At 34.7% G+C, this 20,712-nt stretch overlaps 2 protein-coding genes across 2 annotated transcripts; one reads left to right on the top strand and one right to left on the bottom strand.

Moving 5' to 3' along the window:
- Positions 1-12,913: 12,913 nt before the first annotated feature.
- LOC145061069 (putative LRR receptor-like serine/threonine-protein kinase At2g16250) lies at positions 12,914-17,379 on the top strand. The gene is made up of 4 exons (XM_079008436.1): positions 12,914-15,470; positions 15,664-15,792; positions 16,266-16,288; positions 16,458-17,379. The coding sequence occupies exons 1-4, from the start codon at positions 13,603-13,605 to the stop codon at positions 17,069-17,071; spliced, it is 2,634 nt and encodes an 877-aa protein (XP_078864562.1). The 5' UTR covers positions 12,914-13,602; the 3' UTR covers positions 17,072-17,379.
- Positions 17,380-17,664: 285 nt separating this feature from the next.
- On the bottom strand, positions 17,665-19,539 carry LOC145061070 (AP-3 complex subunit sigma-like). The gene is made up of 7 exons (XM_079008437.1): positions 19,240-19,539; positions 19,085-19,127; positions 18,622-18,683; positions 18,397-18,493; positions 18,204-18,274; positions 18,011-18,102; positions 17,665-17,927 (listed from the first exon to the last, which is right to left on the bottom strand). Exons 1-7 carry the CDS (start codon positions 19,306-19,308, stop codon positions 17,861-17,863), a joined length of 501 nt encoding a protein of 166 aa, XP_078864563.1. The 5' UTR covers positions 19,309-19,539; the 3' UTR covers positions 17,665-17,860.
- Between the last annotated feature and the right edge of the window lie 1,173 nt (positions 19,540-20,712).

Below are 20,712 nucleotides of genomic sequence, written 5' to 3'. Positions count from 1 at the left end.
AACGGTATGTTCACTGTTCTTTTTAAAGGTTTATCTGAACGGAGCTCAGGATCCGATGGCTCTAGTCGACTCTTCCTGTCGATCATGTACGGTGTCTACAATGGGATCAACGTTAATTATGGGTTGGTTCTCTGGCAACAACTCATCCAAAGCCTCTCTTCTTCTTCACGACATTCTGAGGTGTCGTATGCAAGGTTTTGGGCTCTCATCACAAAATGGGCGATGGATAAATTTGATGTCCCCACTGCTGCCGGTGCATCGATGTCTTCGATCGGTACTTTTCATACCACGAAGATTATCGTCTCAGATGCATCAAAGTTCTCATTCATTAGCTCTATTCCGGAGACCATGTACGGCGATGTTCCATCTGACAGCCGGATCATCCGGACTATTAAGGAGTTCAAACAGTCAGGACCAAGGGAACTCACACAGGAAATGCTCAAGTCCATCCATGATGCAGACAAGCCTGTTCATAGAGGCAAAAAGGCAGATAAAGGAAAGCAAGTGGCAAAAGGGGCTAAAGGCCCTTCTCCCAAAAAGAGGAAGGCTACTAAACCTGCTCAGTCCCCGCAGCAGAAGAGGCGAAAGACAAAACCAAAGCGAAAGCTCATTATCGCTTCCTCTTCCGACGAGTCGGAGGGTGAGAGTTCGGATTCGGAGGGCTCTCAAAGAGGCAACACCCCTCCAAGAGGCAACACCCCACCCAGATCACCTACTCCTTACATGGAAATCCATAACTCACCAATCCCCTCTCCTACTCAAACAATTCCCACTTCCATTCCCACCATAATCCCCACTACCAACATTCCTAAAACCTCTTTCCCTATACCACCACCCATTTTCACCGATGCAACAACTGCTACTGCAAAGGTTACAACCAACGTATCTGATACGGGGGTTCATACCAATGCAACCGAACCAACACCAGTAACCGAACCCATACACACAACCGAAACCCAACAACCAACCGAACCTACTACCACTCAAACACCAACCGAACCTACCCCTCCTCAAACTCAACCTGAACCCACTCACACCACTACACCACCAGCTTCACCACCACCTCCATATCCCGGTCATGCCTCTGACGGAGATAACCCTTTCCTTGGCGAGGAGAACATGCAATTTGATTCGGTCTATTTCAGTCCGTTTCAGGTCCAAAGCGACGATGATGAGGAAGCTCCAGTAACGAAGAAACATCTTAAGGAGCTGCATAAGAAGGTTGACCTACTTATTGCTTCATCCTCCAATTCTCAATCCTCTCTCTCTGAAGCTGCTCTTCAGAAGATCGTTGATGCCTTTTCCCAGGCTCAGCAAGCTTCATTCGCTTTAGCCACTGCCGCCATTGAAGCCTCGACAAAAGCATGTGAGGCTGCGACCGAAAAAGTCGATAAACTATTCTCTGACGCCTCTTCCCTGTTAAAGTCCTTACAGGAGAGCGCCGATGCCACAAAGACAACGTTGGAACCAATCGTTCAACAATTGGCCACGTTCGTCTCAACGGAGTTGCAGTCGTTCGCTACCCTTCGCCAATCAATTAGTGACGACAACTCGTCCCTTCGTGCCTCCATTGACGAGCGCCTCTATAAACTCTAAGAGGATCTCGCTGCAGAAAACTCGTTGATGGACGCCCTTGCAAGCAAAACCACCGCCCTCAAGGTCAAGAGCGCTCAACTTTCCAACTCTCAGCAACAACTTGACGCTCTTCGATCCGAACGGGAGGTCATCAAGACATGTGTTTCAGATGTACACTCTGCCATATCCAACATCCTGGAAGCACACGATCCGATTCTCAACCACTCTGTGAGGCGAACCCTTGCAGAAAAACTTGCTCCTGCCCTGGATCTGCTCAGTAAAATAGAAGGGCTACCTAGTTTCGTGTCCTCTCCGAAACAAGGGGGAGAAGTGAAGTCCGGATCGACACCACCTCCTTCCTCAAAAGCTGCTCACACAACCGAACCTCCTCCTACTGGTCAAACTTCGGGTTCGGGTGTGAAGGATAAAGGAAAGAAGATAGCTGAGGAAGAAGATGAAGATGATAAAGAAACCATTGCTGACTTGCTGAAACGCAAAAATAGTCGCAATGTTGATAATGACAACATTCGTGTGGCGCGAGAAGCTGAAGAAGCCGAACGCAAGAAGAAAGAAGCCCACGATCTCCTCGAGAGCAGGAAGACTCTTTTCCCTGCTTGGACTCGAGAGAGAATGATTAAGGAGGCTATCGATACTCCGAGCATCCTATGGCTCGAACCGGTGATCTCCTTCGACTGCTACAACTCTGTCAACTCGCAGTTCGACATGCCCTTAACCCGAAAGGCGTTTACCTTCCACGCCTTCTCCAGCATTTTTGAAGTCCCTCATCCTAATCCTGAGGTTGATCGGGAGTTAATCGATTTCTATCTGAAGGCTGCTCAACCACAGTACCAAACATGGAGCGCTCAGAAGATCGTTAATGTTCGGGTTTTGAAGCCTTATTCTGAGGGGAGATTCATCAACGTTCGGTTCAGAGTGATTCGAGGGTCTGCAAAAACCGAACATCTTATATCCTTAGCAGATCTACCGAACCTCAACCCCCATGACTGGATTGTTCTGCATAACATCCTCTTGACGAATGAAGCTGAATATGGTCCGATTATAGACCATCTCAAAAGGATGTTAGTATGCTATATCATGGAGGTCGCCTTGATGGATCAGGAGGTAGCCACTGTCTTCAAGAAGAAACCGAAGATATCTCCTGTTGGCTCAGCCAGTGATCTGAACCAGATGAAGATGGGCAAGATTGACCCAAGGCGTAATTCGGTCATGTTCACTAGGGCTAAAGGACAGAAATGTCTCTTTGCCTTAGCGGATAAACATCTTTATACCACTGCTTGTCTTGAGCATGTGTTGGGGATCATCCATCGGTGTAAAGAGAATGCAGCGGATGATATCAAATACTTCAACGATATGATTCAATGGTATATCAGATTCAGACAGACGATCCTTGCTCTTATCTCTCGTCTGTTTCAAACTGTAAAGAAGAAGGTTCCTGCTGCTGCTGGCCCAAGTAAGAAGTGAAGATCTCGCTCCAATTGACACAAAGGGGGAGATTGTTGGGTTGCAGATTTATTTTGTATTGCGTCATTGGGCTCGGTTTATAGTCCAGTTTTGCACTCCGGTTTGGGCCTGTCCAACCGTGAGCCTGTTAGGTTTACTATATAACAATATGCTTGCATGCATATTAGGTTAACGATCTAGAATACAAGATAGAGAATTACGATAGCTTTGATTTTCTTTATCGTTCCTTTAAACCTTTTAACCCTCTACAGTTGATGTTCTTGATCGAGCTCTTCTGAGGGTTGTTTTATAATCATTCGACACGTTTGATTCATTCTTGAGTTGTTTATTGTTTTCGTGTTCTTGCTGTTTAATCTTTATTTTACCTGTTTGAAGATCTAATCGATCTTCAAGATTAAGTTTTAATCTCATCAGTTCGAATATTAGATCTAGCAGTTTTTAGACGACACAACCTAAAAGTGAATCGAAGATCTCGTTAATAGTAGCGTAACGATAAAAAGATAGACGAAAACGGACGTCGGATGAAGAAGTTATGAATTTTTAACGGACCAATCCTGTCCCAGCCTGTTAATAATATAACTTTTAAAATAAAGTCAAAATTAGCCGACGAAGTCTAAACAAAAGTTGTAGAGTACGTTCTCACCTGCACGTGGATATAAATAACGTCAAAAATGGAGCTCGTATGCGAGAGTTATGATTTTGAGAAGTCGGAGTGTGAATTTGCGAAGCTGTGACAAGATCGATGATGTGGCTGAATCCCAGCCGTCCGATAAGCTCGCACCGGATGAAGACATGTCGCCTTCGCAATTACGCCCCGATTCCGAGGCCGAGTACGCCCAACGTACTTCAGTTCTTATCCACTTCCGAGACTGGCACATGCGAGACAGCTGGATGCGAGCTGGCATCCTTATCCGAGCATTACGCCCAACGTACGTCCAAGGCTGGCACTATAAATAGAGGTGCAAAGTGTTCCAATTTCTCACACCATTTCTCCCATCTTTCTCTCACTACTTTCCTTCTCTAGGGTTTCTAAACCCCTCCTAAGCCTAGGTAAACCCCCTAGCACCCGAAGAAAGCTCCAAGGCTCCCAGAGTCTCCAAGAAAAAGAGTTTTTTGGTTTGAATCTCTACCCGTGCAGAGCCCGATTTTCAAGCAAACTTCCCAGTTTCGTCAAAGAATATTATTTTTAGAAGTGAGGTGTTGTCTGAATCACTCTGTATCAGGTGAGTGTATAGTCACTTTCATCTGACACATAGATATGAAGTATTTTATATAAATTATGTGCTATGTGCATGTATATGTTATCTGTTTACCTGATATGTTTGCTGGATGAGAAGATCTATACTTCTTTCTTTCAGATCTGAAGCTTTTTCCTTCAGATCTACACTTTCTCATCTCAGGTCTAAACTTTTTATTGAGAACTAATCTGTATGCTTTGAGATCTATTTTGGATGAAAGATTTGAACTTCTTTCCTTCATATATGAACTTTTTCTTCAGATCTAGACTGTATATGTATTTTATGCTTTGAAATCTATGTTGGATGAAAGATCTGAACTTCTTTCCTTCAGATCTGAACTTTTCTTCAGATCTAGACCATATATGTATTTTATGCTTTGAAATTTATATTGAATGAAAGATGTAAACATTATTTTTCAGATCTAGACTGTATAAATATTTTATGCTTTAAAAGTTATGTTGGGTAAAAGATGTAAACATTGTTTCTTTGTAGATCTGGACTGTGTATGTATTTTATATCTACAAATATGTTGGGTACAACAATGGATAGATGAAATAGATGATGTGTGTTAAAAAGATGAGAGGCCTTGATTTTTACGATGTTTAAGATGATCCAGTCGTCTAGTGGAGTATAGATGACGGCCACAAACTTTTCTAGGCAGTCTAGTGGAACGCTAACCGACTCACAACCTGTAGGTGTTTTGAAGATGTACTCCACCCCCCCCATGGTTGCCTTACGGACACACATGGCTGAGGAATCCCCTTAGTAGTAGTGCCCATCCCGGTGAAATTCCTTAGGATAGGTCCCTTACAATAGATGCTTCAGGGACGTAAAGTGAGGATAACGGGAACGGGTAATCAGGCTAGTGATTTGATGAAAATAAATAGTGAACTTATTATTATGGGTTGAAAACCCTATATGCTCACCAGGCTCCCAGCCTGACCCACTCAGTTTCTTGTATTACAGGTAGTGGCAAAAGCATAGTTGGATGATTTGACGAGAGATTATGGATTTGAGGCCAGATAGTGTTTTGTGGCCTAAGATGTTTATTTCTTTTTAGTTTATGCTTATGGCCTGTATCGATGATTGACATCCCGAGTTTTTGTAATGTAATGGAAATACGTTTCTTTAAGAAATGCTTTGATAAAATTTATATCATATTTTGTTTTGGGAACAAATTCCGTAATACTTTTCTTAAAAAGTTACTCTGATTTTTATTAAAAAGCATAAACGAAATCGGTCTTTTCTGGCCGTAAAAATATGGGGATGTCACAACATGAAATCCTCACATACTACCAAGCTCCCTGTATGGATTTATGAAGGAATTTGACATAACATGTGTAGCTCCTCTTCACACCCAAAATCAACAATTTTCACATTTCGCCTTTGCATTTGTTTTTAGTGTTTCCAATCATTAACAAACTTAACCAATACATATTTATAACTAAACTAAGTCTTAATATGAATATTTGAATTAAAATTATTTATATCTTAAAAATGACTTAGGGGATTAAGTACTTATTTTTTCAAGATTTAGAAGACATTAACATACAACACTAACCTTTCACTTTATATCTTAAGCGTATAATGACTTCTAAGTGTTACTAAAATATTGTCATATGATATTTTGATCACTAATGATCTTCTAAACCATGACTTAATCATCATATCCATCTCAATTTCATTCTTAAGTCATAATTCCACTCCATAGTTAGATGATCCCAATCTCAACCTTAAATATGAGTTAATTCTAGTCCATTAAGGTTATATGGTTAATTATACTTTAAAATCATGTTATAGTTCTTTCATAATTCATTCTAGTTACTTAAGACAATTCATTTGAAAAATCAATTTAATGTTTGTTTTCAAAATTATTTAAAATCATTCCAACGGTAGATCACCATTGGAATCACTAATTTCAATCATAATATCAATGAATCTCATGGAATTATAACTAAAATGTATATTGGAATCCATAAATACATTAATCAATCTAAATTATAATCCAAAAATATATCCATAGCTCAATGTATAAGTTAAGTATGCCTATGTACAAGTCATTCATGTGATTTGGGTTCAAATAACCCAATTTCATCATTAGAGATGAAATTTAACCCTCAGTTGAATGAATGGAAACCTCATGATGATCTAGAGTGTATTTAAAGAATTTGAATTAACTAAAAACATCAAATGATTTGATGAATTCAGATTTTGTGTTGGAGCCAAACCGTAGATCGAATTCGAGCATAAGACTAGAGAGATTATACATCAATGCGTCAATAGTTTATCCCTAGGTTCAACCTTCCACTTGAGCTTCCAAACATAACTCAAATTCTATTTATAAATGCTTGGAATTGACACAATAGAGTTCTCTCATACTCACTTGTTTATCTATATATCAAATGGAAGACAAAATGTAACATCCTGTTTTGGGACGTTTCTTAGTTCAGGGTTTGTGGACCATAATTCAAACACGTAAGTCATTGGGTTTGAAGAGAATGGAGTTTAGACTCTATTGGATGTTGATGGTGTTGTATAATTAATTCAAACCTTGGATTGTTCATTGGAAGTTGAGGGATAAAATAGGAAAGGTAATGTTTGGGGCTTCTTGCATAAATTAATGATTTTAGTTCGAGATGTTTTTAGTTATAAGTAACTAAATAGAGTGGTGGGACTCGTCGATACTTTTCTATGGATATATATAAAGATCATCGAAAATGGAGTTGAAACTAAGAAGTTATAATTTTTTGAAGTTAGACAAAGGGATTCTGGTAGTACATAGGGCGTACACAAAGGGAGTAGGCAGGGTGTACATGCTGAGGGTGGGACACGTTTTTAGTGGATTACGCAGGGCATACCCAAATTTACGTAGGGCGTAATTCTGCTGTGTAAAAACTCTAATTTTCGGATTTTGAGTCCGATTTAAGGTCTGTAACCCCTTGGGGGTCTTTCCTAACATTAGCTTCCACCCTCTTGAGCCTCTAACTTGAAACCCTAGCCTCCTCTCACTTATTTTGATCATTAACATCATTTATGAGCTTATTTCTCCATTAGAAGGTGGAATCTTCAAGAATAAGGTGGTGGCAAAGTGTATGGAAGAAGGATTCAAGCATAGACCCAGCAAGATCACAACATTTCTGGACCATTGTGAATAAAAAGCTTCAAACTTGCTCATTAGTTTCATAGATCTTGTTAATTTTCATATTTGTCACTTTTTGGTCACTTTAGTGCATAAAGTTTAGATCTTGAAAGTTTGTGACCTTGTTATGGATAAAGTTGAAAACTTTATCCATCTAAACATCATATTGATTCAGATATGAATGTTGGAGACCTGGACTTAATAGATTAAGTTAAGAAAGATGCATTTTTGGTCCCTTTTGGGACTTAAAAACTAGACCATGTTTGTTTGGACCGTCAAAATGGATAAAGTTTGAAACTTTATCCATTATAAAGCTATTAGGAACCAAGATCTTATGTTATGAGTTTTGCTCTTTATGGTTTAAACTCTTATTGAAGAAAATATTTTCAGACTGAAGGCCACAACATGGCCTTAGGTTGCCACGACATGACAATTGAGGATTTATCGTCTATTTTGTCTTTTGTGGGCCACGACGTGGTCATGGATGGCCACGATGAGGTAGTTGACTTTTGAAGTTTAAATATTAAGACTCTTGTTGCACTCTACCATTATTTAACTTTTAGGTCCTTAACTATGTCAACTAGAGTCCTTTATCTTTATTTTTCCATTTTTAATCAAATAAACTTTCAACAATTAAATATTCGAAAAATTTATTATTTAAACTTAACCAAATTACTAACTCCTTTATTATTATTATTATTTATTATTTTACTATTTAATAAAAAAATTATTTTTTCCCCAAAATCAAGATGTTACATACAAATACATATTTGGAATCAGGATTAAACACTGAAGTTCAAGCAACTCAAATGTTTTCCATGAATGTTTTTTTATATTCATTTGGAGATCATGGTATCATTGGTTACATTCATGTCATTAAGATTAGAAAAATTAGATGGATCGACAAAATTCATAATAAAAGACATAGGAAAATATCTAAAACATATCGACTAATTTGAAGTATGTCATTTATTAAAGTTAGAGTAAATTACATGAATGGTCATTTGGTTTGGGGTAATCTACTGTTTGGTTTTAACTCCTTTTTAACTAGGACTACTCATATGGTTTGGTTTAGTTTGGTTTTGAGTTTTGGTCGTACAATGTCGGAAATACTTTTATACCCTTATGTATTTATATCGTTTATTTATTATTTAATTTATCGGTAACACCACTATTACCCTCACTCCACCATTCAGTGTTTAAAGATCCGACTACCACAACTGGCATCCTCATTCGCCTTCAGCAACAACCACTAGTCATATATGAAAACCACCACTAATGAGCAAAAGAAAAGCTAATGAAATCAAATAAAGGATATTCCAAATTCAAACATGATCAACCTTCATGTTTCCTTTCCTAATGATGTGATGTTTATTGGCGATTGGTTCCGATTAAGATTATTAACCATATTAGGATCCTTTGATGTTTCCATCTTGCATCCACTTTAAAGTTAAATTTTTTCAAAAACAAATTATTTTGTATTTGTGTTGATAACCAAGAGATTTCTCGATCAATCAATCTTCTTAATTATGAAGCCACTTATGTTCCATTTACATATATTGGTCTTCTAGTCAAATCTAACATGAAGTTGCCCTTAATCGATCTCACATTATCGACCGATTAAATGTTATACTTAATAAATGGAAATCAAACTCTTTCTTTTGGTATACATCTCTCATAAAGTTTCACTTTCTATTAATTCATCCAAGAATTAGGTTTGAAATAGTTCTTTCTTGGTTTAGTTAGAGCTTGACTAAAGTAAGTTGCTTCACTTGAAGAGTGTTCAATAATCATATTACTTTGTCTCCAATTTTAAGGCACAAAGGAGTCACTATACGATCAATTTATTTTGTTTTATATATCGTTGAAGGAGACCGTTGACCATGTTTTCATTAGTTGTTTGAACGTCTTTGAAATTTGGAATTGTGTTCTTTCCTGGTGCGATTGGATTTAGGGCTATCATTTTCGCTCCAACAACTATTCTTTAACCTTGTCGTCCCTTCACACAACTAAAAAGTCAGGTTTCTTCATGCCTTCGTCTACTCGGTTTTTTGGTTGTTTGATAAATGAGGAATACACTACTACTAAAAAAGGTCAAGATTTTTTCGATAAAAATGATAGATGAAATTTAACTTAATATGTTTATTTGGATACATAGAGCAAATATGTCTAGCTTAGATTGGACACAAATGGTATTGTTCCATTAGAGGTTCATATTTCTCTTATGTCACAAGTAGACATATGAAAGCAGCCGCTTTATGTATATAAACGATCATGTCTCTAACCAACGATGGTGGAATCAGGGGATTCATTGATATTGATGTGGTCATTGTGGTGTTTCACTGTTTTGCCCATGTTAACATGCTCTACTTTGTAACATATTGCTAGTTATATATCTAATTATCTTATTACATTTATCTCGTGTAATATTTAAATATTGTAGTGACTAGTGACAATTGTAAAGTACATCTATAAAGACCATAAATAATTGTGTTATAATTACCTTTTTAGACAACCGTGTTTGTAAATTTGGAGGTGGTCAACAAAGCCAAAACAATGACGAATCCCATTAAAACCAATTTATTACACCCTAACTAACTTTTTCCACTTAATGTTTTAAAAAGGCTTTTTTTATTGTTATTTTTTATACATTGATGGTGTCAGTTATATCAAGGATGTACAGATCATTATTTGTTTTATGACTTACTAAACAATATTTTATATCATTGTTATGTATGATTTATGTAATGATATTATTAAAGTATGCTTATGTATATTACTCGTGATTAAGAGGATGCTTAAATTGTTTTGAAAATGAATTTATACTAATTATTTACAATCTAAAATTGTAATAAGAAGTCTTTATTTCATGAAAACATATTTTTTTTACAACATTCTTGTTTTTAGACTATTTATTTAGTGATATGGTTCTTACTATTATAAAAAACCAATTTATATAAAAAATATTAGAAATTAAATATTTTTCTACAATTGTCATTCAATTTAATTTAAATTTGATTGACATGTTAATCTTGTATACTTGTCATCATCTTAAATAGTTAAGAAGAAAAATAGAATCAAAAATACAAAAATATTTAATTTCTCATAAAATGTATATTTTAGATTTATATAATAACTACAATAATATTATATCTTATATAAAAAAAATAAAAAAATCACCACTAATTTATCTAACGACAACTAAAATCTTTACAACTTACCATACAATCAATTTATTACTAATTATATAAAGAGCCCAACATTAAATAATAATAAAACGTATTTAAACACTATCTTATATAACTTGTACTTTAGCAATTGTGAGAGTGACATTAGTAAAAGTGAGAACCACTTTTAGATATTTAAAAAAGGAGTTTAAAGGATCTGCTTTGAATAATCAAAGTTGTGGACCATTATACTGCCACCATTTTCAATCCCTTTTGCCAACTATCTAACTTAGATTTTGTAACCACATCTGCAACCTTGGTATGGTAAAAAAGATGTTAAGAGCATTAAAGATATTTACTTATAAATCAACCAATTTGTACTGTAATATATATATATATATATATATATATATATATATATATATATATATATATATATATATATATATATATATATATAAGGGTTCAAACGTATAAATAAAAATAGTTACTCTTAAATAAAAAGATACACATGAGTTAAACAAGGAAAAGTTATTAAAAGTATATCAGAATTTATATAACATCCTAAATAGTTTCATTTAGAATAATTAGATTTTATTATAATAATAAGTTATAATGATTATATCTTGTATAATAATTATTTATAAAATTTAGAAAGTACTTGTAAAAGAATGGTTGTAAGTCAAGTGTGCAAAAAGATAGTTTAAAAATAAGATAGAAAGTGTTTAGTGTTCTGATAAAAATATATAAATATTGATAAAAAAAATTCATAATATGTGTTTCATATAATAATGAAATTCCGGTAACTATATTAATAACTATTATAATAACATGACGTGATAAATTTTAAAAGGTTAATCTTTTACAAACCTACAAATATATTGATCACAACTATTTATCTTGATATGTTTTAATATCTTATTGGATTCTTGTATTCGTATACTTTTCAATTGTGAAATTAAATATTTTTTACTTATTTTTTTACATATTTATTATGATATTTATTATATTTAATAAAATTAATAAGCTTTTTACGTTTGACTTCATCTAAAAATGATAGGAAAATATATAGAAAGTATAAATGGGATGATATTTAATTTCTCATAAGTATGTCTATTTAACACTCTAATTATTATCTTCAGGTCATAAAATATATATAGTAAAGTTACAATTTTTAACAATGATGTATAGGGGTGTTTGGAAAAAGTTGTTATTAGCGAGTAACTGATAACGAATAGCTGATAGCTGGTAGCAGGAAGTTGTAACTTTTATTTATTATATAAGTGTTTGTCAAAAATAGCTAGAAGCTTTTAAATATGTAATACTTAAAAAAAAATTGTTATATATATATATATATATATATATATATATATATATAGAGAGAGAGAGAGAGAGAGAGAGGGAGGGTAATTTTGGAAATTGGCTTAAGAAACTTAATAACGTTTTGTTAAACACTATGTGAAGTAGCTTTTAAATTTGAAGCGTTTTATTTAAACTAAAAACTAACTTTCATATTGTCAAACGAAGTTTTTTGTTTAAACCAGAATGTTTTGTCACAAACTATAAACTAGAAGCTCCAAAACGTTCAATGTCAAATATGCATGTAGTGTTTTTTATACCTTTTAGATGTTAGATTTTTTTAAAACATAGAAATAGAAAAGGTTTTTAAGAAAATTCAAAATTAAACCTTTTATTAGTTTAATTTTTAAACTACAAATGATTTTTGATCTTTATTCATGTTTTTATTATATAATTCTATAGATTTTAAAAACCTACAATTAGTTTTTAAAAAATTTATATACAAAAAAAAAAAAAATAAATACAACTTCTAATTTTTGCTATACAATCAGTTTTTGTCATAAATGTCTAAAATCATAATTACATATTTATTTGTATGGTTTTTAGCCAACTTGTATCATGTGTTGTATTTTTTTTATTTAGGTCTAACATTCAAATCTCATATAAATACAATTAAATATAATATAGAAATAAATTAAATTTATCGTTCTAAAAAAAATAATAAATAATAAATAAGTCATTATGAACAATATATTTGACTTTTATCCACAATAACATTTCAATTACAAAATGTAATCTATAATCTAACACCTTAATTAAATATATTTTCAATCATATATCACATTTATTCAAAACAAAACAAATTGTTCAATAGCATATAAATTTTAAATAAAAACATTAAATGATGTAATATAACAATATATACACATAAAAATAAAAATAATATAATAAGGATTTAGACAATAATAGGTTAAATTCACCAAATCAAATATTTTTTTGGACGGATGCTGATCGGCTATACACACGGCCATCTGTATGTATATGTAGAAAGAGAAAATTGTTGGAGTGATAGATGAGTGAGAGAGAGAGAGAGAGAGAAGAGAGAGAAAGTAGCAGCAGAGATTTTGAGCTTAGCTACAGTCAACGTGCCCCACCGTACCGGATCTTTGACAACCCTCTTCACTCTCGGCGAACCGCTCGATAAACCACCGGAAAATCTCATTTTCCGACGATCTCCAACGCCGGAGAAGATCACATCTTTGTTTTCAATTTCCTCCGGCATTCATGAATGTCAGAGGGTTTTGATACTCTGCGAGACCTTTCTGTCTCTAGATTCATCGTCTTTTCTCTCTAGGAAAAGCTTTATGGAGTAGCTCTTTGTCTAATTGTCTCTCCTTTTTACCTCCATTTTTTTATTCTTAAAAACTTTTTCTCTCTCCCTTTCGTCAACCGTAGGAACTGAAAGAAAGGCTAGAGAGAGAGAGAGAGTGAAAACGATTGCTGCTCCTTTCTTTCGTTTCTCAGAATCGAGATTTCAGAGGTTTTGTGATCAATTCAAGGTATGACCAATGTGTTTCGCATCATAAATCTTGGTGAATCCCTAATTTTACTTCTCAATTTTGCATTGCCATTTTTGTTTACAATCGATGAAAATGTCAATGCGCATGAAGAAAGAGGTTTTTCGTCTTGAAAGATCGTAGTCATGGGAAGTAATTTTGTTGTATTATTGGTGCTGTCGTTGTTGTTCCACAGTACATTTGAACAACAGCAACAACCACCATCAGTTGCAACCAGATTTAGGGCAGAACGAGCTGCTCTGCTTCAACTCAGATCATCATTAGGGTTAAGATCACAACAATGGCCGATAAAATCTATTCCGTGTTTCAATTGGGTCGGAATCTCATGTCAGAACGGCAGTGTTACCGGAATCAACATTTCAGGGTTTAAGCGAACACGAGCTGGAAGAAAAAACCCTCAATTTGCAGTCGATTCACTTGCGAATTTAACCAATTTGGTGTCCTTCAACGCTTCTCGATTCACCCTACCTGGTTCAATCCCTAACGGATTAGGGCTTCAGCTTCAAACGCTTCAAGTTCTTGATCTTAGATTCTGTCAAATCTCCGGTGCAATTCCTTCTACTCTCGGGAACTTATCTAATCTTCATGAATTATATCTATCAGATAACTCTCTCACAGGCACCATTCCATCAACTTTAGGTCAATTATCGAATCTTTCAGTTCTCGATCTATCCAGAAACTCCCTCACCGGATTAATCCCTTCATCATTCGGATCATTATCCAATCTCTCTTCACTCGACATGTCTCTAAACTACTTATCAGGAATCATCCCAGAAGCTTTCGGCAACCTCCCAAATCTTTCCTTCCTAAATCTTTCTGGTAACAGCCTTTCGTCTCCAATCCCCACACAATTTTCCAACATCACCACCTTAACTGTTCTTGATCTGAGCTCCAATACATTCTCCGGAGAACTACCATTAGAGCTCACAAGATTAAACAACTTGCAGAGATTATCACTCGGGAACAATTTACTTTCGGGTAACTTATCAAGCAATTTGCTTTCACTTCCTAGATTGATTTTCCTCGATGTTTCTGACAACAATCTCACTGGTTCTTTACCTAATCTTGATTTCAACCCTAATGTCACATCCGGGATGTTAAATCTTTCCCATAACATGTTTTATGGTGGGATCACTTCCATTTTGAGAAAATTCAATTCAGTGGACCTTTCATACAATTACTTCATGGGAACAGTTCCAAATTATGAAAGATTCACAATTTTAACAAAAAACTGTTTAAGAAACGCGACAACTCAGCGAACTGTTCGAGAATGTGCAACATTCTATTCTCTCATCGGACTTCCATTTGACAATTTCGGCCTCCCGAACGGCACCCTACCGCCACCGGAAACCGCCAGTAAATCCAACAAACGGTGGATCATACTGGCGGCGGTTTTGGGCGGTGTTGGCATCCTCGTCCTCCTTGCAATCATCATGATACTGGTGGTTGTATGTTGCCGGAAAAGACGCGCCGCTAGTCCGAGAAGAACCGGGGTGGGACCCGCTCCAGCCGCCGCCACCACCGCCGCACCGCCGCCTTCCGGGGTGGATTTTTCCAGTCTGGGAGAATCTTTCACTTACCAGCAGATTGTTGCAGCCACTGGTGATTTCAGTGATGAGAATTTGATAAAAAATGGACATTCGGGTGATCTTTTTAGGGGTGTTCTTGAAGGTGGGATACAAATAATTGTGAAAAGATTTGACTTAGAGTCAGTAAAAGATGGATACATGATGGAATTGGATTTATTTAGCAAGATTTCGCATCCCCGATTGGTGCCACTTTTGGGGCATTGTTTGGAGGGCGAAAATGGAAAGTTTTTGATATATAAATACATGCCAAATGGCGACTTATCGGGTGCTTTGTATAGAAAAAGTGATTCAGATGATGATAGTTTACAGTCGTTGGATTGGATCACAAGATTGAAGATTGCATTAGGGGCAGCTGAAGGACTTTCTTACCTTCATCATGAATGTACTCCACCTCTTGTTCACAGGTATAACCAAAAATATATATATATATATATATATATATATATATATATATATATATATATATATATATATATATATTCAATCATAAAAAGTAAAGATCATATATTTGACCTTTTAATGTGTTTTATATATACAAGGTTACATGTAATGGTGTGTTGATTTTAATTTTAGTTTTTGTTTTTTTGGTGATTGAAGAGATGTTCAAGCAAGTAGTATACTTCTTGATGATAAATATGAGGTGAGATTAGGGAGTTTAAGTGAAGTTTGTCCTCAAGAAGGAGAAAGTCATTCAAATCGTTTCACAAGGATGCTAAGATTACCACAGTAAGTTTTTTTTCTTTTTTATCTCATTAACCTAATTATGATATTTCTTGTTTTAGAATCTAGAAAAGTATCTTTTTATATGCTGAATGAAGTTTTTTTATGTTTAGGGTATGATTTGATATCAAGATCTTTATTTAGAAACTTCTTTGTTTATGTTTATGTTTATGTATCGTTTAAGGAACATATAATACGTATAAAAGTATGCAACTTTAAGAGAACTTTCCTCCTAAAGTAGAAAACTAGATATCACATTTTTATATCATAAATTCACGATTATAAATTTTACATAAAGTTTGATTATATTATTTTTTGTACTAGTTTTATATATGAATTCTCATCTCCTTGCCCTAATGTTTTAGAGTTGAGGTTTTCGCAATAACTTGTTGAATAAAAAAAATGACACGTTTTTTTTTTATTGCAATAATTATTTAATTTTAGATTTTAACCGAAAATTTTCTCTTCGATTCATGCAGGACATCCGAACAAGGTGCTTCCGGTAAGTTTCTTGATTTTTTTTTTCATTTTGCAATATTTTCTTAGCAAGAAATAACAACCTACTTTTATTTTTATTTTTACTACATCATTGAAAGTACAATTCTATAATTGGTAGATTTTATAATAAGAAAAAAATAAAAAATCTAAAAAAGTCGTGTGTGTGTGTTTAGGTGTGGGGACCGCGACATGTGCGTATGACGTGTACTGTTTTGGGAAAGTATTACTTGAGCTAGTAACGGGCAAAATGGGAATTAGTGCAACAAATGATCCAACAACAAACACAAAAGATTTACTAGAAACAATCCTTCCATACATCAATATATACGATAAAGAACTTGTGACCAACATTGTGGACCCCTCGTTGATTATAGATGAAGATTTACTCGAAGAAGTGTGGGCCATGGCGGTGGTGGCTCGATCTTGCCTCAACCCTAAGCCCGCCAGACGGCCGCTAATGAGATACATTTTGAAAGCTTTGGAGAATCCATTGAAGGTGGTGAGAGAAGAAAGTGGAAGCTCCGCTAGGTTGAGGACACCCTCTTCTAGAGGATCGTGGAATGCCGCTTTGTTTAGTAGCTGGCGGAATAGCTCCACCGAGATGGCGGCGGCGGTCGTGGCGGGGCCGAGTAGTTTGAAACAGTCCGGGACCACCGGGTCTCAGTCTCAGGGAAGCGGCGGCGGTTATAATGGTGGTGGTGGTGGTGGTGATTCGAAGAGGTCGAAGGATGTGTTTCCTGAGCCGTTGGATGTGCAAGATGAGGAGAGATCCAACGGTGGGTATTGATGTGGATGATTATATAGAAAAGAGATGATTTGTTTTTTCTTTTTTTCTTTTTTTAAATTGGGTATACAAGAGATAGAAGTTATAACATTTGTTTTTGGTTTTTTTTTTTTTTTTTTTTTGGTTTTGTTTGTTGTTGAAGGGTCAAGGGGGGCTTGTTTTGTTGTTTATGGGTGGAAGGAAGCAAGCGATTTTTGTTTGTAATTGGTGGTTTTGGTTGGGATCTTGTGGAATTGTAAATTGTAATGGATTTTGTTTTGAGCCATTTTTTGGTGAGAAACAAATTGACATAATTACCGGTTTTTCTTTTCTTTCTTCCTTGTTTGCTACATATTTCATGACATAGCAGGTATTTAATGACATGCATCCAACTGAGACTGATATACAGGTTGTATTATACCAATATTTGATATGCACGGAATTGAGACTAGTATATGACATAACATGTGACATGCATCGAACTGAGACTGATATATGTCATATATATGGCATGACTAGTTGTATTTGTATCTAATATGCATCGAAGTTTGACACATAACATGACATGCATGGGATTGAAACTAGTACATGACATAACAGGTTTTAGACATGCATCGGACTGAAACTGATTTTAAATAGCAAAAAATTGAATTTTGAGATGGGATTTGGGATCTCGTTCTTGATTTGTGTGCTAAAGACATAAATACCATTTTTCATCTTTAACATTGAACTAGTCTCCTATAAGCTTACAGAAGAGAAACACAACAAATTTATTACTTTCCATACATAAATAAAAAAACACAAATCTTTCCATTATCGCCCTTGCCAACCAGATATCGACTTTGAAACTCGAAGGATTGAATTCTGGCTCTTCTCCAATCTGGTTTCAGTATGTGTTAGTATATGTATATATGTATATATGTATACACATACTAGAGAGAGAGAAAGAGAAAGAGAGATGACCCAGATATGTCATTGACTGCTTTGACAATTTCAGAAGAGTTCATTTCAACAACTTGACCTCCCAAAATAATTTCATCAAGAATAGTATGTACCTGAAATTAAATTTCATAATTATTTTTTATATTGTTTTTGGTTTTAATAAATGATAATAACACTCATTCTCAAGGTATGAATGAAGGAAAAAAGATTTAACCTTGTTGAAATTGAAGACTATATCGAGTTCACAAACATTACTGAAACATTTGTCTAATGTCTCCACAAATACTGAAATCCAAGACATTGAAGAAACACTATAAGTATATTAAAAACTAAAAAGGATAATGTTGTCTTTTTTTTTTTTTTTTTTTTAATTTGAAAGGGGCTAGTAATTTAAGATATATATATACCTTGCATAAGATCAAGAATTGCAAGCTCATTTTCAGAATCATCAAATATGACAATGAAATACAACGTAGCAAAAGTCTTGTATACAAGTCGCGTATCCTGCAAGAAGAAAGGATTATTATTTGATTATATGATAAAGATTTCACCTAAGAATAATATGATCAAATACATTCCTTATATACTGAAATTTAAAACTTAATTGTGAATCCAAAAGAAGCACAACATACCTTTCCAAAAGTAGAATCTGCTTGAACAAAATTGCTCACATTCTCTGCTCTACTGCATAGAACTGTATTCAATTTTCAAACAAATTAAACCCCTTCTATACACCAATTCAATTAAACAACTTGGTCATTAGGGCACAAAGTTGAAAGATCAAATTCATATGATTTGTGAAATCTAGATCGAAGAAGCTAATCAAAGAAACCAAGGTATTGATATTTCCCTAATTAGAAGGTAGCAACTTCTAGGTTTACAAAGTCCATGAGATAGATTGTTCACTGATTGCATTATCGCATGTTCATTCATGCAATCATGAAAATGAAACTCGAAGTAATATGATTTGGATCATTTTAGCGTGAACAGAATTGGATCAGCCTAAATATCATATTCTGATTATTTTCCAATTCACATTCACAGCTCAACTAATTAGATATAATAAAATAGTTACTCGTTGAAGAAAATACAAACCTCCATAGATGCTACGAATGATTTCTTGTTGTTTCTCCATAGGCTAACCTTGCATTTGACATCACAATCAATGATCAAACAATTGGTAAAATCAATCGATTAGTTGCAGTTTTTTTTTTGTTTTTATGTATGGAGACCAAGGGAAATTACAAAACCTGATGGTCGTAGAATTTGACGAGGCGAGGCTTGCCTTCGTCGTTCATTATTATCACCGCTCGTATCATCGCCGGCGATGACTGTTCTTCACTTTCCGACGCTGTGTTTTGTAAAGAAATCCAACGGAAAATTCCTGTTTGTAAATCTTAATTCCTAAATCAATTTATCATGTTCAAAATTTGAGCTTTATGGTATGAAGCTTTTCACTAAAATGAAACATATTTGGATCTTGGAGGCTAGAAAAGTATGTTTTCAATTTCTCTTATGTTTAAAATATGATTGATTACTTCAATTAAAATACCTAGCAGTAAGTAAATCCATAAAATAATAAATAGCTTTTACCGGATATTGGAGAGATGTATTTATTTGCTAAATATATTTTATGTTAAATTTCTTGTCGATTTTCACTAAATTGTGAATTAGGTTCAAAGGATTGGTGGTAGAAGAAGTAGAGCTCCAAATTACTTTGTCATAGTTTTGCCATATAAAAAGGATGGTTTCTGTGTATGGTGTGTGAATGTGTGTGAGAAAGAGAGAGTGTGTTTATGTGAGAATAAGTTGGGGCGACAAGCTTGGCATGTCGAATTCAAGGGGTGGCATGCGCCGAGACATTGTTGGTGATTTTACTGTCATCAATATATTTAGTGTAGTCATGATCCTATTTGAGACAAATTGAGTTTCATTTAGTTTTATTATGAGTGCACATTCAAATAACTAAATAGGTTTCAGAAACATGGGGTCTAGGGGCAATGCCCCTTGTAAGATTCCAAAGGACATTACCCTTGGTGGGGTCTAGAGGTAGCTCTCCTAACGAGGTCCACGAGGTTGAGCCCTAACTAAGGGTGTCACTGACTGAATTTGAATTAGGCATGTAAATTCAAATTGATTTTTTTTGGATTATCTTAAATTATGATTTCATAACACCCCAAACAAACGGAGCTTTACCAAGCCATATGCCAATCCATTCTCCATAGCCTCAGTGAAGTGCATTGGCATGATTAACCAGTTATAATCTAATTTTAGAATAAGTTTTTGATATAAGTACAAATTGTATTTCCTCTTTTAAAACAATACAATGTCTTATTTGTAAGGAATAAGATAGTGCTCGACTAAATTTTGATATTTCTAAGTTGTTAAAACATATTTAATTGTTGTTAGTTGTTGAATTACCTTTCTCAAAGTAGTTTCGATTTTCAATTAACTGTTTTTTTATTTTTGTAACTTTGTATATATTTGTGGATCGACGCAAATTTTCCAAAATGTTATTACATGCTTTACAAGTTTCTTATTTATTGGTTTACTTTTTGGTACAAAATCGGGTGATTAAAAACTAAGAGGAGGTTTGCCAATGGTTGTATGTTGCACAATTGTTATGAGTAGTATTAAACTCCTCCACGACCTCCAATCCAACACCATAATTGACATTAAAGAAGTACTTCGCCTAAACCCTTGCAAGGCATCATAATAAAGAA

This window comes from Lactuca serriola, chromosome 7, assembly GCF_051521515.1.
Source record: "Lactuca serriola cultivar US96UC23 chromosome 7, Lser_US96UC23_V15, whole genome shotgun sequence".
In the NCBI taxonomy this organism is placed as follows: Eukaryota; Viridiplantae; Streptophyta; class Magnoliopsida; order Asterales; family Asteraceae; genus Lactuca; species Lactuca serriola.
The sequence above is the reverse complement of the archived record's forward strand: the minus strand, read 5'-3'. Positions and strand labels throughout refer to the sequence as shown.